The sequence below is a fragment of the Carassius gibelio genome, chromosome A7 (assembly GCF_023724105.1).
Source record: "Carassius gibelio isolate Cgi1373 ecotype wild population from Czech Republic chromosome A7, carGib1.2-hapl.c, whole genome shotgun sequence".
Lineage (NCBI taxonomy): Eukaryota > Metazoa > Chordata > Actinopteri > Cypriniformes > Cyprinidae > Carassius > Carassius gibelio.
In genome coordinates, this window is record NC_068377.1 from 41,770,462 (window position 1) to 41,796,169 (window position 25,708).

General features: G+C 37.9%; 1 protein-coding gene across 6 annotated transcripts in view; it reads right to left on the reverse strand.

Annotated features, from left to right (window-relative positions):
* Positions 1–25,708, reverse strand: part of LOC128017488 (butyrophilin subfamily 1 member A1-like) — a 165,706-nt gene that overhangs the window by 16,874 nt on the left and 123,124 nt on the right. Inside the window, exons 1-3 of one of the 6 annotated variants that reach the window (XM_052602907.1) lie at positions 14,807–14,888; positions 14,596–14,694; positions 14,438–14,488 (exon numbers count right to left, since the gene is read on the reverse strand). The exons of 4 other annotated variants lie outside the window; for them this stretch is intronic. In XM_052602907.1, coding sequence (XP_052458867.1) covers positions 14,438–14,486 — 49 coding nt within the window. In that variant the 5' untranslated portion in view covers positions 14,487–14,488; positions 14,596–14,694; positions 14,807–14,888. Of the gene's footprint in view, positions 1–14,437; positions 14,489–14,595; positions 14,889–25,708 lie in introns of those variants that run through there. One more of the 6 variants, XM_052602909.1, reaches the window with a different exon arrangement.

Consider the following 25,708-nt stretch of genomic DNA (forward strand, 5'->3'; position numbering starts at 1 on the left):
TGTCTGTAACTATCTATTGTTCCTGACTCATATGATGGGTTCACACTAGACACGGATAGAGCGTTTGGCTGGTGCGAGTAATTTCAATGTTAAGTCAATGTAAAGACGTGAATAGACAACCTGTGGCCTGTTTCGCGTGAATGGGGCAGTGGGAATGACACAATATAAAAATTATATTGCTTGTATATATATCATACTAATAGATTAATTGAATAAACACCAAAGATTAGATTTACCCCAAACAAGTTATATTTTATCTTGAACCACTAAAGAGACATCAGAGCCGGCGGTACATATCAGAAGGTCTAGCCGAGTTGATCTGTTCTTACTTTTGGGTGAGTATAGACTGCTCTCGACGGATACATGATCACTGAACTCTCGCTGATCACATTGAGCTCGTCTCTGGAAATCAGCGAAATACATTTTTAAATAGACGCTGTCTTTATAAATAAACTGCATATTTGAGTTTAAAAAATCTACATTCTCTCCTGAAATACTTTTAAAACTTCATTTCATGACACGATAACAGTAATATTTTGAAAATTATCTGAATAGAAATGGCGGCTGAAATCACAACGCTGCGTGAACTCAACTGGCAGAAGCTCCCATGATGCAAAATTGCGTCTGTTGTGAAGTTAATTTGAAGCGAATAAGGGCCGTTACATAGTCAACACGAGCTATGCAAGAAAGCAACGTGAGCTACGTGCTCCCTTTCATAGTCTAGACAGTGGACGCAAGCGTCACGGGTGATGGGTGTATGCAATACACGGCTCACGCAAAAGGGGGTAGTAGAGTCAGGTGATATAAGTTGAGTCGGGTCACATGATATTCAGATCACAATGGCAACTGAAGAGGAGTTCATTCTATTGCTGATTTTACATCGGCAGCAACAAGGGCAGTGCAGAGATAGGCGGTGGTATGTTCAGAATTTAAATCTAAGAAGAGATCAGGATGGGGAGTTTGTCTCGATGCGTAGCCTTGGGGAAGTGAATGCGTGCCAATGTGTTGACTATGTAATGGGCCTAACCTCAAAATGTTCAAGCGTCAAACTACGCGTGAATAGTGTGATTTATTCATGCACGTAGCGTCTGGTGTGAATGCACAGTTAATTAGTTTGGGTTTAGAACTGAACTTTAAGTGAGAATGCACGCTACTCTAAACTTTCACAGAGCAAAGACTCCATATTTGGTGTTCAGACAGTGTGTGAGGTATTGTGTGACAGACAAGTGTGTGTAACTTCATATTTGCTTATAGAGTAGGGAGTGCCTTGCATGCAAAGGCCATTATTTTAATTTACATATTTAAACTGATGTTTCTATAAGCCTCAAAACTGGAGAAACAATCTACAGTCTTTAAGAATTTTCTTAATTTGGATGTATGCAACTTCGAACTGCCACAGTAAACAGACTTCTGATTAGCTGTGCTGATAGAGTATGAGGTACATTGCAAGAAAATGACATTATTTTTTTTCTAGTTATTTAAAAAAAACTTTTCTATAGGTTGCGAAAATTAGGAAATATTAAAAACCTCTTTGAGTGTTTTGTTCTGTATGAATGAATGCTACTTCAAACTGCCACAGTACACAGACTTCACATTAGGTTTGCTGAAAATGTAGGAAGAACTTTGGAAGAAATTGCCTTTTCTTTCGAATTATTTGAAATAATTCTCAAAACTAGAGTTTCTGAGAATTTTCTTGATTTTGAACTCCAAATTGCTATGGTAAAGTGTCTTTATACACCAATCAAGCATAGCATTATGGCCACCTTCATAATATTGTGTTGGTCCCACTTTTGCTGCCAAAGCAGCCTTGCCCCTGCCCCATCGAGTCCTGGACTCCACTAGACCCCTGAAGGTGTGCTGTGGTATCTAGTACCAAGATGTTAGCAGCAGATCATTTAAATCCTTCTAAGTTGTGTGGTGGGGACTCTTTGGATCAGACTCGTTTGTTCAGCACATCCCACTCGATTAGATTAGATTAGCTCGATTAGATTAAGATCTGGGGAATTTGGAGGTCATGTCCACACCTCAAACTCGTTGTTGTGCTCCTTTGTGGCAGGGCACATTATCCTGCTGAAAGAGGCCACAGCCACCAGGGAATATCGTTTCCAAGAAAGGCTGTACATGGTCTGCAGCAATGTTTAGGAAGGGGGTACGAGTCAAATTATTATTTACATGGATGGCAGGACCCATTTTTTCCCAGCAGAACATTGCCCAAAGCATCACACCACCTTCGCCGGCTTGCCTTTTTTCCATAGTGCGTCTAGTTCTGATGATCAGGTGCCCACTGTTGGTGCTTTCAGCGGTGAATAGGGTTCAGCATGGGCACCCTGAATGGTTTGCGTCTATGTTGGCTAATATGCAGCAAACTGCGATGTGTAAGGACGAAAGAACCTGAGATACTTTGATCTCCTGAGAAACAGACAATACAACATACACGGGCATCTTCGAGACACCCCACAGAGTGGAGGAGCAGGAGACCACCTTCCCTTCTGGCCATTTGTTTCATTTTAAATCACTTCACCCATTCTTCCTTCTACTCAGTCTGCTCAAAATGATTACGTGAAAATGTCAAGTGAATTAACACTCATGTCTAGTATCATTGGAAATGTCTTAGTGCAACTGGTACAATGGTCTCAAACTCACAAAAGTAGATTAGAAGATAATACAGATCTGAAGAGTCAAGAGATATCTTGATTATTGTGATGGGAGTGCCCTTTCCTAGGGCCCTCCATGTAAATTACCCCCTGTTCCCATTAACCGCATTTCCACTGTCGGGCCAGTGCGAGCCAGGGCTTAAAGCGGGCCTGGCGGGGCTCATAGCCCCGGGCCAGTAGCACGAGGCCAGAATAGCGCAGGGTTTCCACAGAGGAGCTTGAAGCACCGCTGCACGTCACTAAAACACGCCCTTTACATGCCTCTCAGAACAACATCATGGAACCTCATTATTTCACCATCAAAGAGAAGTTATCAGAAAACTAAGAAATAAGTCACTGGAACATGCGCGATCACAAAACAACATGATAAAAGAGGCCGTTTGTTTGCATGCTTTGTTATATATTCAAATTCAAAAGCATCGATGTTTTAACTGTAGAATAAGTGATACATTGATCATATTGATTTAATTTAAAAAGACTCAAAATTAATCACACATAAATACACTTATTTCTATTTTATTTATTTATTTTTAACGCTTATGAAAATAGCCTGCTTATTCAGTCAAGTCTGTTTCTGTTTATTTGTAGCCTATACATCACATTAATAATGAATCATAATATCTCTATTTTTATAAAGGCTCCCGAACAAAAACAATATTATATTTTTATGCTAGGCAACATGAGCTAAACTCTCGAGACGAGGCTTGTGACAGATAGTATAAGTTACTAAATAAATACACGATTGTGATAGAGAATAAGAAACTGACGTCTGATTTCTTCAAGCGGTCATATTTACCATGTTTAATGTTAATGCCCAGCGTGCATAGTCTTTTTCATCGCTTATAAATATTTCTGCCTTGTATGGTGATTATAATCCACATTGGATCAAGTTATTTCAAACACTCGCTGCTGACTGAAATTGAGTTTTGAGCTCGACTTATTTAAAAAAGTGTTTAATGCTGGTGTTATAGCTGTTATCTTTCTGAAATGATCCTCAGCGCAGACTCTCTACTTTTATAAAAGCTCCCTAACAAAAATCATTATTATATTTTGATTATATGCAACGTGGAGCTAAACTCACGAAACAAGGCGACAGATAAAATGTTACTTAATAAATACACAATTGTGATAGAGAATAAGAAGCTGACGTCTGAATTCTCCAAGTGGTTGCATTTACCATGTTTACAATGGTAATGTTAATGTTTAGCATGCATAGTAGATAAGAAGCTGACGTCTGATTTCTTCAAGCGGTCATATTTACCATGTTTAATGTTAATGCCCAGCGTGCATAGTCTTTTTCATAGCTTATAAATATTTCTGCCTTGTTTAGTGATTATAATCCACATTGGATCAAGTTATTTCAAACACTTGCTGCTGACTAAGAGTGATTTTTAAACTCAACTGATTTTAAAACGTCTTTAATGCTAAAGTTATATCGCTGTTATCTTTCTGAAATAATCCTCAGCGCTGACGCTCTCCAGACGCTGAGAAACTCCGCCTTTGTTCATGACTCGTCCTCTAACCCCAGCTGGCCCGCTTTGGCCCAAGGATTTCGTCGGGCCGAAAAAACCTGGCCGTTGGCCCCGAGGAAGCCCCGGCGAGGCACGATCAAGCCCCGGAAGTGACAGTGGAAACACGACTGGCCCTGGCACGCACTAGCACGCCCGGTCTTAGCTCAATAGTGGAAACCACCCAGGCTTGGGACCTGAGTTAATGCAAATTCCAATGGTCAGTTCCTCTCTCCATCTCGGGGGATGTTTGTCTTGGTCTGAGGTATTTAAACGATTGCAGCAAGAGGATCAGGGTGATTTCTGTAGCCAGAAAGCCCGTAGTGTGGTGTGTGTCTCTTCACTTCATACTATGTATTTTCTAAGGTCAGGTATGCATATTCTACTTGTAGATTCATCTTTGAGAATTTGATGTTTTGTATTGATATGATTTGATGTGTTTCAATTGGATATGTAATTGGCATAACATATTTACCTGACTGATAATAAATTGTTACATTTGATTTTATCCTGTTTTACTCTGTAATTATTGACTCTAGTTGATCACGTTGAATCCTTGTTAGAGACATGAGCACCCGAATTAACAAGTTAATATAAACTAAAGAGTTTAACCATAATAATCAAACGTCAGAAGAATAGGCCTACTAATTAGAAACAGACGTACAACCAATTTGCATTCCAACCTAAATTCGCGGTCATATTAAAATGGAGTCAGATTAAATAATAAAATGATTTGAGTTTAACCTAAATTGAATAACTCTAAGCGCTGAAAGACTGAACACGCAGGAAACCTTCATCCAGCACCGGATGCCTTCCTTGGGCCGAGTGCCTGGACCTTACAGATGCACTGTGTATTCTGACACCTTTCCATCAAAACTAGCATTGACTTCTTTGAGCAATTTGAGTTACAGTTACATTTATTGAGTTACAATTATTATAAGAACTAACCATTTAGGGGGGAGTCATGGCCTAGTGGCTAGAGAGTTTGACTCCTAACCCTAGGGTTGTGGGTTCGAATCTCAGGCCAGCAATACCACGACTGTTCACTGATGTGTGTGTGTGCACTATGCAGAGCATGATTTCTGAGTATGGGTCACCATACTTGGCTGAATGTCACTTTATTTTTTTTATACTTATTAGAAATGGGGTCTTTAAAGCTCTCTAAAACTCCATATGGTCTAATATCTCAAAAAAAAGCAGCAGTAAAATAGTTTGATATGAGGTGTGCGTATAGTATGTGATGTCCAGTATAAGAACTAACCATTAGATTTTTCTACTTATTAGAAATGGGGTCTTTAAAACCCCCTAAAACACCATATGGTCCCTTATCTCAAAAAGCTGCAGTAAAATGATTTATATTAGGTGTGCATATAGTATGGAATGTCCCTTATAGGAACTGACCATTGTTTTTTTCCTACTTATTAGAAATGTTGACTTTATAGCCCTCTAAATCTCCATATGGACCCATATCTGCAAAATGCTGTAGTAAAATTATTTGATATGAGGTGTGCATTTAGTATGGAATGTCCCTTATAGGAAATTAACATTTGGCTTTTTCTACTTATTAGAAATGGGGTCCTTATAGCCCACTAAAGCAACATTCTGAACAAGAACCGGCCATTGTTTTTGTTTATATTTATTAGAAATTAAGTCTTTATAGCCTTCTAAAGTGTGATAGTGTCCCTTATCTCCAAAAATGCTGCAGTAGAATGGTTTTATGTGAGGTATGAACATTGTACAGAATGTAGTTCCATGCATTACAGTATAAGATGTTTGCATAATTATCATAATCAAAAAAAGAGGACATCACTCGCTTCTCTTCACTGAACTGCTTTTTTAGTTGTAATAATCAATTTATTTATAATGAACACACAAGTTGTTTTTACTTTTGATTGTTTCCGTACATTAATGCTTTAGTTTAGATATAACATTATAAAGGTAATGCATTTTTTTTTCTTTCTAGGCTACCTGTACTGGTTTTTTTTTTTTGGTTTTTTTTTTTGTTTTTTTGTATCTGTTCTTATTTATAATAGCAAAGATACAATACAATAAATAGCAGTATTGTGATTATTAGTATTCTAATTAATAATAAGAAAAGATTAAGGACTTCACTGTCGACTTCAAATGGGTGATTCAGTAATTTTTTTGTCTGATTCCAACAAATCATAAATCATTCTGAAGGTCTTTTAATGGAGAATTATATTTTTTCCCTCGGTTTTTATTTTTTATTTTCTTAATTGCTCATTGTGACTCGTTTTGTCAGCACAAGTCACATTATTCTCATGAGGAAGCACATGTGGAGGTGGTAGCCTAAATAATAACACCGCATGCGCAAAGTTTCAGATGGTATGGCAGGTGTAAAGACATGAATTGGACATGGGTCACAATTGAAAGAACGCATAAATGGACAGCCAAAAAACATTGGATATATAATCAAATCAGAATTGAGCATCAAGACCTGGGGCCTGTACCATGAAGCCGGATTATTTGGCTAGCCAGGTAAGTTTCAGTTTAGTTTGCACCAATCCTGGGTTTTAGGTACCATGTAAGTGGCTTGGCTTTTAGCTGCGTTCATTGCCATAATAACTTACACTCCACAGCTAACCTGTTCTGGAGCAGATATGTTCTGGGTTAGAGATCTCAAACTGAAGCTGGACCAATCAGGTGTGAAAGAAGTGACACATGTCTTACACAGTCATGCCACTTAATCTTGCTCCAAATTAAAGGTCACTAATGCTAAAAAAAAAAAAAAAGATAATTACTGAGTCTTTTTATGATTCATATAATTATTGTGATTCATATCATTATTTATCTTTTACACACAAGCAATTTTACTTTAACAGTTATTATAAATCGTTTATTTTAAATAGTAATGTATACAGATAAGATACAGATCAAAAGATTGCACTATTTAAAAAATATAAAATCTGACCTTACATGTTTGAGTATCTATCACTATATATTTTCAAATGTGTAAACTAAGTTAACGAGTTTCACTTGTGACTTCACAGATAAAGCAAGATAATTTATTTTATTTGTCCTCCTTCATATTTCATATGACGTTTAAATTTGTCATATTCATCAATCTCACCTTTAGCAAAACCTTTAACCTTCAGTTTTGAATCTCGCTAGGTCTCTCGCGAGAAGTAAATCAAACCTGCTTTGTATTGCAAGGCCATGACTGACTGTTCACCAGTGATGTCACATTTTCATGTGCACGCGCTCCACAAACTCAGGATCAAAGCAAAGCCTGAGTTGACAAAGAAAGTTGATGAACAGCATCATGGTACCAACAAAGCCGGACTGGAGAGGTTTGTATGAAGTGTGAAATCTGCCAAATCTAGCAGGAGAAGGAGAAGGAGCAGTCGACCCTTCCGTCGCCGTCAGTCCGTGTCCATTTTTGAATGGGATTGAATGGGAGGGCAGACGACAGACCCGCGGCGACGTCACGGTGACGTCACTGTTGGAACCAATCATAGGCGGCGACGTGACGACGGCGTACGTAAGAAATTTATCAAAAATAATATGTGTTATAAGTGCGTATGAACTAGCTACGTTGCCTCACAAGACGCCTGATATATACATCGTCTCAGTATACTTCGCTTTACACGAAATGTAAAGTTTGCATTACAGTAGATGCATTTGTAACAGGTTGTTATTTAGATATTTCCCAAAACGTGGTAATAGTGCATAATAATAACTGCATAAAGTCTATTTTATGTTTGATAAATTATGTTTATCTGTTAAGTTGGTGTTGAAGTGAAGTACAAGCACATTAATGTTCAGTTTGCTTGGATGCTACAAACAGTAGGGAAAAACTGAGAGCAAATGCATGATTTCTGCTTGAATTACATTTCTTTCTTGGTTCCTTGTGATCTTGACATAGAAGAGTGTAATTTTAACAAATAAAGTTGTATTTATAATATATATTCATTAGACATTCGATCTTTAACATTAAATTGCGTGGAGAACAAAGTCGTTCTAAGCAAACATGCTTAGGTTTATTAATTTATGATATTTGGGACGCTAAGGCTGTGATATTAATGTTGTCCACTAGATGGCGCCATGGGATTGATTTGAACCCAATGTGCTTCCAGAAGTTTTAATTCCTCATGAATTGAATCAAACGCGATGATCTACTTAATTTGCATAACTATGGTGCGCTTACAGTATAGTTTTATATAATTACAGTACATATAAATCTTTGAATCTTATATTTATCATTACATTAACTTTTAGACATCAATAAGACAAAAACATTAAGATATGATTAAATACAACCCCAAATCAGAAAAAGATTTTTAAAATGCAATAAAATCAAGATCTTATAATAAAATCGTAACTCTATTGTTTATTTGATTGGCAAAAGTGCAAAGAAAAGATGTTCAATGTTTTCACTGACCAAATAATTGGTAATCTGTAAATATAAGATAACTGGGACAGAGACATGTTTAACACTGTGTCCCAGCCACTCATTTAAATTACAATGTTTAATTGTTTGTAAATCGAAGATGCCTGGATGTCCTTTTCATGATGGGTCAGGGTTCATGATGTTCAATATAGGAGACAGATCTGGACTGATCTAGAACATTCATTCTGTCTCTACGAAACCATGCTGTTGTAGCACATGAATGAGAGAAGGACAGAATGAGAGCTGGTGTTGTCTTTGTCTAATAACCATGGACTTCTTTTGAAAGATGTCATCTTGATGGCAGTATATGTCTCTGTACAATAATGACATGTAATGCCTCCAAGCCTGTCTGAAATCCTGTGCTGACCAGCTGGCCCCCATCTTCACACAGATCTTCAACAGATCTTCAACAGATCGCTGGAGCTGTGCGAAGTCCCTTCATGCCTCAAACGCTCCACCATCATCCCCATCCCTAAGAAATCCAAAATTACAGGACTAAATGACTACAGGCCTGTGGCTCTAACGTCTGTAGTCATGAAGTCATTTGAGAAACTGGTGCTGGCCCACCTGAAGGACATCACTGGACCCTTGCTGGATCCTCTTCAGTTTGCCTACAGAGCAAACAGGTCTGTGGACGATGCAGTAAACATTGGACTGCATTATGTTCTGCAACACCTAGACAGACCGGGGACTTATGTGAGGATCCTGTTTGTGGACTTCAGCTCGGCCTTCAACACGATCATCCCAAACCTCCTCCTGCCCAAACTAAATCAGCTCTCCGTGCCCACCTCCATCTGTCAGTGGATCAACAGCTTCCTGACAGACAGGCAGCAGCTAGTGAGGATGGGAAAATACACATCCAGCACCCGTACAATCAGCACCGGAGCTCCCCAGGGCTCTGTCCTCTCCCCACTGCTCTTCTCCCTGTACACTAATGATTGCACATCTAAGGACCCCTCTGTCAAGCTCCTGAAGTTTGCAGATGACACCACACTCATCGGCCTCATTCAGGACGGTGACGAGTCTGCTTACAGACAGGAGGTAAAAGAGCTGGCTGTCTGGTGCACTCTCAAAACCTGGAGCTTAACACGCTCAACAGTGGAGATGATTGTGGACTTCAGGAGAAACCCCCCTGCACTCCCCCCACTCACCATCATGAACAGCACTGTGACTGCAGTGGAGTCATTCAGGTTCCTGGGCACCACCATCTCTCAGGACCTGAAGTGGGACAATCACATTGACTCCATTGTGAAAAAGGCCCAGCAGAGGTTGTACTTCCTTCGCCAGCTGAGGAAGTTTAACCTGCCACAGGAGCTGCTGAAACAGTTCTACTCCACCATCATTGAATCCATCCTCTGCACTTCAGTAACTGTCTGGTTCAGCTCAGCTTCTAAATCTGACCTCAGAAGACTACAGAGGGTAGTCCGGACTGCTGAGCGAATCATCGGTACAACTCTCCCTTCTATTCAAGAACTGTACTTATCCAGAGTGAGAAGAAGGCCTGTTAAAATCACTCTGGACCCCTCACATCCAGCACACTCCCTCTTTGAACTGTTGCCATCTGGTCGACGCTACAGAGCACTGAGCACTAGAACGACCAGACACAGGACCAGTTTCTTCCCTCAGGCAATCCACAATCCATCTTATGAACAGCTGATAATAACGGCGAACACACTACACTTTATATTCATATACACTTTATTTATCTAACACACATACTTAGTATACACTTAAATTTTGCACATAATACAAATGTACATACATAACTTCATTTTGTAATATACCTGCGTACAATTGTCATTTGTATATTGTCATTCACTGTCTACATATTTGTATTTTTTATTCTTTTATTATGTGTTTTATGTTCTGTCGCTGTCATTCTGTTGTACTGCGGAGCTTCTGTCACGAAAACAAATTCCTCGTATGTGTAAACATACCTGGCAATAAAGCTCATTCTGATTCTGAAGTCAGTGTACCCTCACACATGCCAGTCACCAAGCCTCTTGCTCTGATAAACCCCATCCAATAACAAATGTTTGCTTTTGCATCTGTCACTGGTAAAAGTATGGATGGCCCATTCGTCTTTAGGACTGAGAACTCATCTGTTTTTCCCAGTGGACTCATCTGAGCACATCACACATTTCCATTGTCTCTGACTATCTGAGAGAATCCGTGGCATCACTGCATAGAATTGATGTATAGCTTTCTGATGAGTCAAACCTGATACCCTGACCTATTACCAATTTACTCTGATTATAGACAGTTTGAACACTTTTGGCCCTGGAGCTTCACCTCAGTGAAGGTATTGTTTTTGCTTTGACATACACAAAAATAATGACTCATAACTCAAAAACTGTAGCAAGGAGAGTCAAAAGGATGCTATCAATTGACAGAAATCTTTCTATATTTTTAGGGGAAAAAATCTTTGCCCTCTGAATATTCTCATGTGGAGAAATAGATGATAAAATGTAAGAGAAATTTGCGTGGTCAAGGGATATTTTTTTATATCTCTCTTATATTTATCTCAAGATAAATCGAGTGCAGCGTTAGTTCAGTCAGGCCATGGAGGAAAGGCTGTGAACAGCTGATGCGGTCATCTGTCAAATCGCTCCAATCACCACCTCTCTCCTATTAGACAAGGGACATATATATACACGTGGCACTACTGCTCGGTAAGTATGCTCAACGGCTCGCAACCCTCCCTCCCTCCCCATTATAAGCATGAGCACATTACTGCGCACCTTCTGGCTGTCGTCTTCTTTGTTTCAGATCACTAAGGCTTCCTAAATCTTAGCTGGTATGGACCTCATTGCAGAGAGACACCCATCTTCATGACCAGGCTACAGGATAGACGTGCCACATCTATATGATTATCACTGTTTGCTTTAAAGACTTATTAAAAGTCTTAATTGTTATGTATTTCTAAATTCATGGTTCCAGGGGGTTAATGTTAAAGCTCTTGTATGTTCAATTATTCTGGGAGAAAGAACCCCCATAAGGAACCATACCACCAAAGATAAATTGTGTTCAATATACTCAAGTAAACTTGCCAAAGTGGTTCCTGTCTGAAATAATTTTTGGTTATGTTCTACATGATTTATTCATATATGTGAATTACATTTTATGGTGATATCATGAAGTAATCAAAAGTTACAGCATTTGGGACCAAGCTAGCCTTTCTCTTAGTCCTTGACAGTTTAGAAATTGTTTTGAATTTCCAGTTTAGTCAAAGTCCTAAATAATTACACTTGTTTTATTTTACTATGAGACCTTTCAAATTACATATGACAACGATTATTATTATTATTATATTTTTTTTTGCCAAGCTCCTGTGTAGTTTAATATGTGTTATAACTTCATGAGGAATAACTTTAGATAATGATGGATTGTGGTGATTTTGGGCCCTTTTTAATCAGGAGAATCTAAATAATGGTGTTTATTTTTGTTTTATGTTTTATGAGCAAAAAAAAATAAAAAATAAAGCCCAAAAATTATATTACTTGCATTCATTAGAGCTGAGATATTCTAAGCTTTTAAATATTTTTTTGGTTATTTCATTCAGGGGTTACTTACTAATTTGATTATTTTTCATGCAGGAGGTGTTCTTTCACTTTCATTTTTATTTAATTTTTAAAAATTATTATTATTATTATTTTGCAGCCATCAAAATTAAAATGTTTTTATATTTACAAAATATATTTAATCTTTTAAATTCTTTTATTTGTACTTTTGTTAATTAAATAACAGTTAAAGATTAAAGATTTTATTGTAAAACATTTACAAAAACTCCAGCCAATAATATATTTGTTATTAAATAATTAAACTTTCATCTGAAACATCACATGGTTTTCTTGTTGTGACTTTTAAATGTTTAATAACCATTTTTTTTTTTTTGTCTATTTTGTATTTTTTAAGTCATCAAAACAGTATGAAAGTATACTTTGATTTTTATTCTTAATATTTTTTTCGTTTATCTAGATTTCTCACAATCCAAAATTATGATTCAGTGAAATGTGATGGCTTTAAGACCTCTTCCCACAATATTAAATAAAGCAGTGTCAATTTTTTATACTTTTCTTTATTCCATGAGCAGAGTACAAACTATGTTTAAGTAATAAAATCTGAAAACAGCAGAAGTCAACAAGAAGTCTCTCTTTTTTTATTTTTTTTTAAACGAATCCATATATGATATGTTTTATAAATATTACTAGTCATGATAGTTTTTTGTAAAATTCAGTGAAATGAGCCATTGTAGTTATTGGAAGCCAAAAATCATATATTTGAGGGACATGGAAAAAGTATTGGATTATAGGAAGGTTTTAGAATAATTTTTATGTTCCATAGAAGAAATAAAATCCTGCAGGCTTGGACAGACATGAAAATGAGTAAATGATTACTCAGTGATTAGCCTACTTGATTATGAAGTTTTTGATATTGGTAAACTATCCTTTAAGTAAAATACAAATACATTCCTTTAAGTAAAATCAAATGCATTACTATATGCATGAAATTATACTTAAGATATTACTTATTTTAACTTATATCACTGGATTATAGAAAAACATGTTCTCTTTCATTTTATTACTGTTTAATACTTTGGTAAAATTACACCTCCGATGATTATGTATTATTTAGAGAGTAATGCAGAGATATACTTAATTATTTATTTTTTTTTTTTTTTTTTTGGCAGATGTCAGTTGAGGCAATGTGCTTATCATGCGTCAGTTGAGGCTGCGTACCCTTCTCACACGTAAAAGAACACGACTTTCGACTTCGGCAGCTAATCCTGTCACATTCCACCCGCCATAGGTTTGGTTTTGTCAACTCAAAACTAATCCTGCAACTCTGAATTTGTTCAGCTACCATCGTACAGGCCCCTGCAGTGTAAACGAAGCACTGTAAAAGCGCGCTCCCTCTTCTTTGTTCCTGATATTACCGTAATTATAGTCATACACGCGCATCATAATTTCATTCGCTGTTGGCTTGACCGTGTTTTTCTGAAGTGCGGCTGGCTAATCACAAACTACTGGTTATGGAAAATGAACGGGTATTACAAACATGATACTTGACTCTGAGCTGCTGCTAATCATTATTCTTTAGTCTATAATATGCTGACCATCAGGCCCCGTCTCAAACCTAGATGGCCTACACTTCATCATTCCATTGTTGTTGTGTAGGGGCTGGGCGCGAGCGTCGCGTCTTGTTTACATTAATCTAAACCCCGCCTCCAGCAGCGCAGGGCGTTGGAATGATCGAAAACAGTCGATCAAACCGTCGCTCAGCCTTTTCAAATGTATTTTTACCGCCAAACGAAGAATAAAAACGAACTGCGTATGAAATATATCGGGGCCTTTATTCTTTAGAGTTCGTGTTGATACTGTCATATTACCATAAATCATATTACATGCAATCTTTAATCTAGTGCAATAATAACTTAGGGAGACCAAGCGTGCCATTTTCCCAGGACACCTGGCCAGGATTTTTTTTTTAAATATCTTAAATACTTCGCTCTGAGACACAGATCGGTCTGCTCCTCTTTGTTCATGTGTTTGCTTCGCTTTGGCCTTCCCTGTAGATCCCTCCTTTTCACGCACCATCGATCACTTACAATGTCTGCATGTCATTGATCTAACGAGCATGACCTTATTCAATATGAAAACTGTAAACCAAAGATAAAACCTGGATATTTTAGGTAATATAGAAACCCTGGCCACGACGTGTCATGGAAAAATAGCACGTTTGGTCTCCCTAAATAAAAGAAATCGATCACGTATATGAATTACTTTATAAATAGTATTATTTATCTGATCGGGTCTGTAATGAAAATAAGCATAACACTGAATGAAACTCAGTCATGTTCTTACCTGAAGTCTCTATGAGGAGATTCAGTAAAACGATAATAATCGACAGCATTCCTGTGAAGATACAGACAGACTCCAATAAAACAAACTCTGAGGAAGATTATTCCAGAATAAATCACATGAAGAGACATCATCGATGTTCAATGAGGAAACAAACTCACCGGAGACGAAGAGAAATCAGATAAATTCAGAAATAAGCGACACGTTTCAGTGGAAGTCCAGGCGTGCTCCCGGTGTTCCTACTGTTTTACTTTCGGTTTCTAAAAATAACAATGAATCAAATAAAACACGTCAGCAGATGAAGAAAGCTTGAATTCGGTGTTATTCTGTCAGATGTGGTTTTATCTAATGATATTCGCGATGTGAACATACATATGCATATTCGTGTATTCTGATGTTATAAGGCGACTGAATGTGATGGAAAATCAGTCCGGTCTGAAACATGCGCTGCGCGTGCACAGGGCGTTGTGTGCTAGTGAAGATCGACATAAAAAAAGAAAAGCATTTTGAAAAAAGAATGGGTATGATCGCGTATCAAACTCAAACTACAGTCAATTAATCGATAATAATAAGCTAATACAAAACACACACAGTAGCTATACAGCCACTTGTCATTTAATGGTATTTTATTGATTAATTGTATTTAATGTATTAAACTTTCAATAAGACATTTGCAATGGGTTTGTAAAATGTTTTATGCATGGTCTGGACTGAATTGAACTAAACCAAATAATAATAATAATAAAAAAAATAATAATAATAATAATAATAATAAATGTAATTATTTTCAGCAAATTCTTGTTCTAAATCTCCCCATGTACCACTGTGGTGATTGTCATGTTACTTTACTGCTTCATTCTTCAATAATTGACCGATATTATTACCTACCATTCATCCACATTTGCGTATCAATCACTAGCTGTCCTTGTTGCAGGGGAATGGCAAGCCGTTTTGACTTCTTCCTCCACAGAATATGAATTCTTGATATTAAAAATTCAGTTGATATAAAAAAAAAATTTGATATCAGAAATAAGGTTTCTATTAGTAACAATTGGGTTTTCATGGGTTACCGGCATCATGGATATCTGGGCCAGCAGCAAATGATACACTGAGGATCAATGATAAACTGTTAAAAACACGAGGGAACAGAAATGAAGTTTTTCTACCGAGGCAGTCAGTTTATTACTGCAATAAGTTTTATATATATATATATATATATATATATATATATATATATATATATATATAGATATATCTATATCTATATATATATATATATATATATATATATATATATATATATATATAAACATTTCAAAACTCAAACTCTCAAAGTACATTTTGTGAAATACAACTTAAACAAATCCACTAGTACACTTGGTAAGGGTATGCAGAATATACATTTTGATCATAATATAGTATATACTTCTATAAGAATATACATATTTATAAGTTTATATGCAAATACATATATATTTAGAATCTTAGATAGATAGATAGATAGATAGATAGATAGATAGATCTATCTATCTATCTATAGATAGTGGCGTGACTTTGTTTTATTTTTGTTGATTAACAAAAAACCCCAAAGCTCGGAAAAATGCCGATCCTGGTCTCCTTCCTTCTCCTACATAAGAATATTATCACAATAGGTTTCTAATAATCTGATAGTTTACAGTGACAATGCAAAAGAGTATCAAAAAATGCAAACACCAATTATCAAGATACCAGCAAGTCTAAAAGACCAGATTTCACAAGAAAAATACTTTAAACTTTAAGCAAGACACTGAACCCCCAACTGCTCCCCGGTTACCACAATAATGATGCCCACTGCTCTGGGTGTGTGTTCACTGCTGTGTGTGTGCACGTTTGATGGGTTAAATGCAGACTGCAGAGTATGAATTATGAGTATGGGTCACCATACTTGGCAAATGTCACGACACTTTCATCATCAGTGGATTAAAACACTTTTTCTTTAGATTAGATACACTTCAAAACTCATTCAAACTCTTTGTATTACACTTTTCGATTTACACAAGTACAGTGAAATAAACATTTTAATGACCTATATTCATAGCTATGAAACAACAGAAATTACGTCTTTTCACAGCAGCAGTCGGTTTATTACTGAGTGAGCCCGCCAGCAGTGTTGCCAGATTGGATGGACGATTTCCAGCCCAAAAGCTCACAAAAACCCTCCCCAAAACCGGCCAAATTTTAACTGTCATAACAATGTGATGGAATGTGTAAATCCATGTAAAAAAGGGCCATTTTTGACTCCTTAAAACAACATCAGAACAATAAGTCAGAACAGTCAGAACAATCCAATTTAAATGCAAAAAAGTGCTAGGAAATAGCAACTTAAAAAGCAGGTATTCCACACTGGTTCATGCACGGACATATAATAATAATTCCTTACATTAATATAGCACTTTTCTAGGCACTCAAAGCGCTTACATAGTCAGGGAGTATCTCCTCATCCACCTAATGATGCTCCAGAACAGCCACCACACACACACACAACACACACACACACAACACACACACCAGCTTACTGATGGAGAGGAGACAGAGTGATGAAGCCAATCAGCAGATATGGGGATTGTTAGGAGACCATGATGGTCGGAGGCCAATGGGTGAATCTGGCCAGGATGCTGAGGTCACACCTCTACTCTTTTCGAAAGACATCCTGGGATTTTTAATGACCACAGAGAGTCAGGACCTCGGTTTAACGTCTCATCTGAAGGACGGTGCTTGTTGACAGTATAGTGTCCCCATCACTACACTGGGGCGCTAGGACCCACACTGACCACAGGGTGAGCACCCCCTGCTGGCCTCACTAGCACCTCTTCCAGCAGCAACCTTATTTTCTCAGGAGGTCTCCCATCCAGGTACTGACCAGCTCAACCCTGCTTAACTTCAGTAGACAACCGGTCTTGGGCTCCAGGGTGAAATGACTCTGACAGTCAAAACTGTCATTCATACTGAATTATACTCTGACAATAAAAAAAAGAATAATGATAATAATGGCAACAGGGTGTGACTGTTTTCAGATGCAAAGTCTCAAATCCAAAGTAATATTCTTTATCAAAGTTAAGACTCTGTCACGCCCCCCAAAACGGCTCGTTTAAACAAGTCCCCACATGCCTACATCACTAAGTGGAAATATTTGCATAATGCTGCCCAAATGTTCATGCAAAAAAAGAAGGCGTGGTTTCAGTAACACAGTTAGTGTTGAAGCAGTCGTGTCAGGGAGATGTGTGTGAGAGAGAGAGAGAGAGAGAGAGAGAGAGAGAGGGTCACACAGTGGAGTCAGTTGTCTTAACCGTCTGTGTCTAGTGTAGTTCAAACACATCCGAGCTTCATCACTGTGTCTGTCACGACACTCTGTTCCTCTTTCAGCTTGAACTGATGGTAAAACTAAGCACATTATTAGCTGTCTTTACATTTATTTTGAAAGAAGAAGCTCCTGATTATGGAAAGGGGCGCTACATTTCTGACGACTGCTTGCAGTGTTCGGCCAATCAGAATGCACTGTGTCAGTTGGCCAATCAGAGCAGACTGTGCTTGTTAGAAGGCGGGGCTTTGTAGAAAATGAGGCGTTTGAGAGAGGCGGGGCATAGAGGACCTACAATAATGTACAGTATTTGTAAAATAATGTGTTTTTTGAACATTAAAGGATGTCAAAATATTATATTACACCAATAAAACAAAATAATGATATCTAATAAAGCACCATATGACCCCTTTAATATAGTTGTAGACAGTGGGTGGATGATTAGGGGAGCGAGCTGTTGTTTGTCTAAGTGATTCACTCAAGGGGTTTTCCTTTGAATAAAATTAATATTTAATGCCATGTGCCTTGTGCTGCTTTATTTAACTTCATTTTTATTTATTTATTTATTTATTTTTTACATGCTCTTATTTGTATAGATGCATTTTATATATTTTATATTTATCTGTATCTATCGGTATTTAATGCTTTACTGTCAGTGTTATCTGAGGGTTTGAGAGTTACACAATTTAAATTCTCTGTATGTATGTGCTGTATATGCAGGAGAATTGACAATAGAGCAGACTTGACTTGACTTGGACCGCAGAGCCAGAGAGCTTCGGTTCCTGAAACATCCCTGCATGTCCTGGATCTTCCCTTGACTATAGAGCAGAACAGGATTGCTGAACTGATCAACACAGTACCAGCAGATCTCCAGAGCTGAGAGACAGAGAATGACAGGAATTTTAACAGGAATCCACAAAATTTGCATGAGAGCAGAAGATTTCATCATTAATTGGTGGATTCATGGGGTTAACAAACAGAAAACTGTATGTTTTGAAAACTTCATAACATAACTACAGTCTCTGCTGACGATGACGATTTAAAAAAAAATTTTTTTTATTAATATTTAATATTCATAATATCTTTGGTGGTGCAAAATCAACAAGGCAGGTGTCACATCACCCACTAGAGTGATAAGGCACTCAATCCCTGTCTTTTACCATTCACCCAGACTCCATTTCCCACAATCCTTTGTCAGTTCACCAGATCAGTTCACAGCTGCCTGACATTAGAAGGACTATAAAAGATGCACTCAGACACAAACAAGTCACAGAAGTAAGTTAATTCTCAGCACATAGAGACTCTTTCACCTAGATATCACACTATAGAGACTTAAATTTATAACAATGTTTTCAGGATTTCTCAGAGGGCAGGCTTCAATTATAACTCGTTTGAAGTAATGGTGCTACATTTAACATTATCCAGAGAAACAAATGTTAATGATAAATGCAGATAAAGTTTTAATAGTTGGTGATTTTAATATCCATGTCGATAATGAAAAAGATGCATTGGGATCAGCATTTATAGACATTCTGAACTCTATTGGTGTTAGACAACATGTTTCAGGACCTACTCATTGTCAAAATCATACTCTAGATTTAATACTGTCACATGGAATTGATGTTGATAGTGTTGAAATTATTCAGCCAAGTGATGATATCTCAGATCATTATTAAGTTCTGTGCAAACTTCATATAGCCAAAATTGTAAATTCTACTTCTTGTTACAAGTATCGAAGAACCATCACTTCTACCACAAAAGACTGCTTTTTAAGTTATCTTCCTGATGTATCCGAATTCCTTAGCATACTACATTTCATCAGAATCTTTCGACTGACTAAGAGAAATAATGAAAGAAATGAGTATATGTAACACGGCATGAACGCAATGTTTCGTTCTCTTCTCACAGAAACAAGGTCATGTCAACTGAGACGTTCCCTTTCGAGAGGATCTCTTGTTGTTGCGTAAAGCATAAGATGATCGCTTTGGGGAACGTGTAACTTCACACTGTTGTACTGCAAAGGGTGTTCAGCATAAGCAAAGATGTCAAATAAGCAGCCACTGTGAGCCGTACTGAGCTGTATCATGCCCTGTACCGCTCCACCCAAATATAAAAGCTGTTGTCACTCGCGGCTCACTTATCGTGGCAGAAAGTGATAAGACAGTTTCATGAACATTGGCTTTGGTCACTGTCTCTATGGTAACTGGTAAGGAATACAGGTTTAACACCTGTTTCATGTCATACAGACAGTATCTGAGACTCAAACATGTGAGTAAATGCATTTCTCAATCCCAAACACTGACAGTGTGATGTAGCCTTTGTGTGAAGGATTTCCAGTTTTCATTGACTTCGGTCTGTCAACTTCACCATTTTTACAGGGTTTCACACGGTGACTGCTGATCACAACTCTCTTTATTCAGCTCCCTCCCTGCTTCACACATGGCTGGAACTTTGACCTGTCCTCTTATCTATTACTGCCATACAGATGGCACGTCACGCAAAAGCACATTTCAATGTTCAACTTGTTTAAGTGAACAGTTACAGCTTTACTTTGGTTTAAGGGTTGGGTCTGATCCTCTAATAGGCTTAGGGAGGCTTAACTCTCTTTTATATTAATATAAGTGTTATATTGCAGCACTTTGCAGATTAAAATTAAAATATGCTTCATTTTAACTAGCAAGAGACCAAAATAGTGACACTAAGGAAGATGCTTGATATAATTTGTGATTGTGAGTGTGTTATATGTTATTCATGGAACTGTTTAGAACTATTATGTGACATTTATATTGATCTCAACACTCTGACAGTCTCTTACTGACAGACAGAGAATAGCACAGAGAGAGCGCCACCTCCAGGCAGGTCAGGAAAACTTCAGTCTGAAGATAACCGTAATCACAGCTCTGTTTCTGTTTGGAATCTGATGGTGGAGTAGTTTGGTCACAATCCTTTTAATGTTTTCATCCTAATCAGCCATAGTTATGACATTTAATAATAATAATAATAATAATACATTTTATTTATAAAGCACTTTACATTTTAAAGAAAATCTCAAAGTGCGACAATAAAAGCAGAAAAAAAAAAAACAATCTAAAAATTAAGTTAAAAAACAACTGCCAACTAAAACTAACAAAATTAAACATGAAAAAAAGTTTTAAACATTGAAAAACTTTTTAAAAAGATACGTTTTTAAGTCCTTTTTAAAACCATTTGTCGTTTGTGGAGCCCTCAAGTGTTCAGGAAGAGCATTCCAGAGCCGAGGGGCCGCGGCACAGAAGGCTCTGTTCCCTAATTGTACGGGACTTAGTGGGGGGACTTAGGGGGACGGAGCCGGTGGGTATTTGTGGAGCGGAGGGAACGTACTGAAGTCTGTGGAGTAAGGAGTTCTTGAAGGTAACTGGGGGCATTGCCATGGATGCACTGATGTGTGAGAAGGGAGACTTTATACTCAATACAGGGCAGAAATGGGAAGCCAATGCAAAGATCGAAGAATTGGTGTGATGTGTTCATATTTACGCACTCTCATCAGGATCCGAGCGGCACTGTTTTGTATGTGCTGGAGTTTCTGGATGCTCTTGCTAGGAATCCCGATGAGAAGAGCGTTACAATAGTCCAATCTAGACAAAGGCGTGAATGAGTTTCTCAGCATCATGTAGGGTAAGTGTGGGGCGGAGTCTGGCTATATTCCTGAGGTGGAGAAAAGATGTTTTACAAAGATGTTTAATGTGCGCCTCAAAGGTTAAATGAAAATCAAACTTGACACCAAGATTGGTGACTAATGATGATAGGGGAATATCCTGGCCAGAGAATGTAATGCAGGTTATGGAAGATGATCTGATCTGATGAGGGGAACCAATGAGGATAGCTTCTGTCTTTGAACTATTCAGCTGGAGAAAGTTATGAGTCATCCATGCCCTTATTTCCTCCAAACAGGCAGTGACTGTTGATAAAATTGTTGATGAAGTTGATGAATGAGTGTCAGTTTTGATGTATAATTTTGTATCATCAGCGTAACAATGGAACGAAATTCCCAAACGACTGATGACTTTACCGAGGGGTAACATGTAAAGAATGAACAAAATAAGTCCAAGAACTGAGCCCTGAGGAACCCCGCAATCAACAGCGTGTAAACGGGACCTAGAGCTTCCCATGGCCACAAATTCAGATCTATCTGTCAGATATGACTCAAACCAGCGCAGGACGGTGTTATTGAGACCAATAGAGTGGTGCAGCCGTTTAAGAAGTATACCGTGGTCAACGGTGTCAAAAGCTGCAGAGAGGTCCAAGAGGACAAGGAGTGATGGTGAACCCGCATCAGCTGTCATTAGCAGGTCATTTGTCACTCTCACTAAGGCTGTTTCTGTGCTGTGGGCGGAACGAAAGCCAGACTGAAACTTTTCAAAAAGGTTGTTGTACTTGAGGTGATCGTGAAGGTGCCTGGCAACTACTTTCTCCAAAACCTTTGAAAGGAATGGTAAGTTGGATATCGGCCTATAATTAGCAAGAGTTTGAGGGTCCAGGGTAGGTTTCTTGAGTAGTGGTCTGATTATAGCCGTTTTTAGAACAAATGGTACATGACCAGACTGAATTGATTGGTTTATTATCATAGTGATAAAAGGACTGATAACAGAAATATTTGCTTTCACCAGAGCTGTAGGGAAAGGGATCAAGGGCACAGGTAGAGGATCTCATCCCCTTGATGATGTCCTCAACCTCTGGTTGAGTAACTTCTGGGAAGCAGCAAAGTAACCTCGAACCGGACTGCTGATCGGCAGTTGGAAAAGATGAGGGAGATGAAACCGAAAAAGAGGAACGAATTTTAGCAATTTTGGTTCTAAAAAAGGTCATAAAATCATTACATTTTTCTTCTGTAGCTCCTGTAAGAGGAGCACTTTGGGGTTTAAGGAGATGATTTATGGTGGCAAACAATTGTTTGGAATTGCCAGGACTATTTTGAATAATATTTGAATAATACTGTGACCGTGCTTCTTTGATTGACTTCAGATAGGCTTTTTGATGGTCCCGATAGGCCAGCTTATGAACAGTTAGTTCAGAAGAGTTGTACCGCCGTTCAAGGGCACGTCCAGCTGCCTTCATTTTTCGCAGGTCACTTGTGAACCAGGGAGCTGAACGGGAAAACGTAATTGTCCTAACTTTGATGGGTGCATGGAAATCCAAAATGCGGCTCAATGTCTGATTATAAAATTCCACAGATTCAGTGACTGATGAAATATTTGAAGAAAGGAGATGTTGAAGGCTTAAGGTCACGTTTTCTGTGTTAATCTTTTTCAAATTTCTAAAACGTATTTCACGTTTAGGCTTCATGTAGGAAGACGGAAAGGACAGCTCCATGGAGATGACCTTATGGTCAGATACACCCAGATCATATACAAATGGTGCGCTTAAAAGGGCTGACTCAGTAATGACCAAATCGAGAATATTCCCCTTGATGTGAGTGGGGACATCAACATATTGTCTGAGATTTAAGCAGTCCAGTAATTGCAAAAATTCTATAGCAAGATGACAAGTAGGATTGTTAACATGAATGTTAAAATCCCCGAGTATTATTATATTGGAGGAGGTTGCACAGATAGTTGAAAGAAAATTGTACAACTCTGAAATGAAGTTTAAGGTTGATTTGGGTGGCCGGTAAATTAATAGTACTGTCATAGGGAATGGAGGCTTACAATTAAATGCCAGACATTCAAAAAAGGACAGCTCGGGGATGTCCAAAAGGGACAAATCCAAGTGACTGCGGTAGATGACAGCCAAGCCACCACCACGGCCGGAGCTACGAGCTTTTTGAAGATAACAGTAGCTAGGAGGGCAAGTCTCATTTAAAACAGAAAAAAACATCTGGTTTCTGCCAGGTTTCTGTGAGGCTCATTATATCCAAACTTTTGTCACGAATGTGATCATGTATAAAGCCGGATTTGTTAGTGAGCGATTGCGCATTAAACAGTTCAATTTTAAAATTGGATGAAGTAGTAAATCTCTGTATTGGCCGAAGTAGGCTGTGATCCACTCCACGTTTTCTATCCATCTCCATGTGTGGCGCTGTTGCAGTGTCTCATGTGTTACTAACCCACAGAGTGTCAGCGCTCTGATGACGTGGAAGAGATGCGACAGGGCGAACAGCTGAGCAGACAGAGGGGATAGCGTCACCAGACCGGATGTAAACAAGTTTTCGCCGAACGCTTCTGTGGATGTAACGAGGCCGATTAAGGAGACCAAGTTCTTTAATGACTGATATACATGATGGAGTGTTATAGTTGTTATATTCCATCAGTTGAGTGGCCGAGTAGTTCATTATGCCAGCCGCACGGACTCCACGTCTGGAAAAGTGGATCCTGGTAGGCGCCACAAAACTGTGAGCGCTAGAAATGCATGCAGAACTAGGGAAAACGTGGAGTGGATCACAGCCTACTTCGGCCAATACAGAGATTTACTACTTCATCCAATTTTAAAATTGAACTGTTTAATGCGCAATCGCTCACTAACAAATCCGGCTTTATAGCGCTAGAAATGCATGCAGAACTAGGAAAAGCCGTGGCTAGTTCGATACAAAGTTTGCCTCAGGCACTTGCTTCCAACCGCTACCAGTCAAGTGGAGTCATCTAAATCGATATGATCCATACAACAATCCCAGTTTGAATTCTGACGAATCGTACTAGTTAGTTACAGTCATTAAAATAAAATCATTAAAATCAAATTAAAACTCAAAACTCGAGTGGAGAAGCGGCAAACAGACAGCGCCAGCGTCCTCTCCCTCCGGAACCGGATAGTTACTCAGCATTTATTCATTCACATGAATTCACAGTTACTGTTTTCTTGTCTAAACGTACTAGTGATAGAGCTATGAGACGGCTCTCATCCATTTGAACACAGTTTTCCAGTCTCCATCATGGTCATTCAGTGCACTAGAATAGATAATTAACTGCTACATACAGTATTTCATCAGGAACAAATGTTATTTGGCCTCTTCTTATTAATTTCCCTCTTCTTCCTCTGCATTTTCCACAGCACACAATCACCTGTGGCTCATATTTATATTGTCCTGGGGTTATGATTGTTGTGTCATTAGTTTGGCCAATTAACCTTTATTTGTGGTTTAAAGTGTGTTCACACTGTGATGGCTTGAGTTAAACCAGTGCAAAATGAGGACATTTTTATGTATAATTTTGCAGAAAACATAGAAAAAATTGAAACATTAGCAAAAATGTTAAATGTGCTATAGTTGAATAGAAAAAATGTCAATGTTTCGATAACTGAATGAATGGTTTGGTAAATTGGACCAGTGAATCAGTTCAAGTGTGTCAGCCATTGAGAACTGTAAAGCATATTAATAGTTATTTAAGACAGTCCCAGTCTTCAGTACAGTATTTCTATAATTTCTTAATATGATATATGACTGCGCTTGTTACCATTTTATGTAGAAGAAATAATGTCTCTGTGGTTGATGCAGGTGTATTGTTAAAACTGTTGCATCCATATGATTTCTCTTCTTTTAATTTACTTTATTCATTAAATTAACACAGAATCAATGTGCAATTAAATATCAAATATAATGATTTATAAAATAACTGTATTACAAAGACCCCAAAGTACAATGATCACCCATTGATAATTGAAACAATATTTAACCAAAGCACCTTTACAAAATATTTCATCAGACATTTGACATATCATGTTGCTCCATCAAATATACAGCAAAAAGAAATACAAATATTCCTAATACACAATGCCAAGTTTAAAGTATAGATTAGTACACACACACAAATTAAATGCACACAAGTATAACAGCAGTTCTAGTAAGTTCCTCTGTTTATGGTTGTGTTTTAGTTAAGTGCTTAAGGTTGTAACAGAGAGGATGAAGGAACGCTGTAATATCTACTGAGAACTGTACAAATAATTCAACACATCAACTCTGTGTTTGCAGA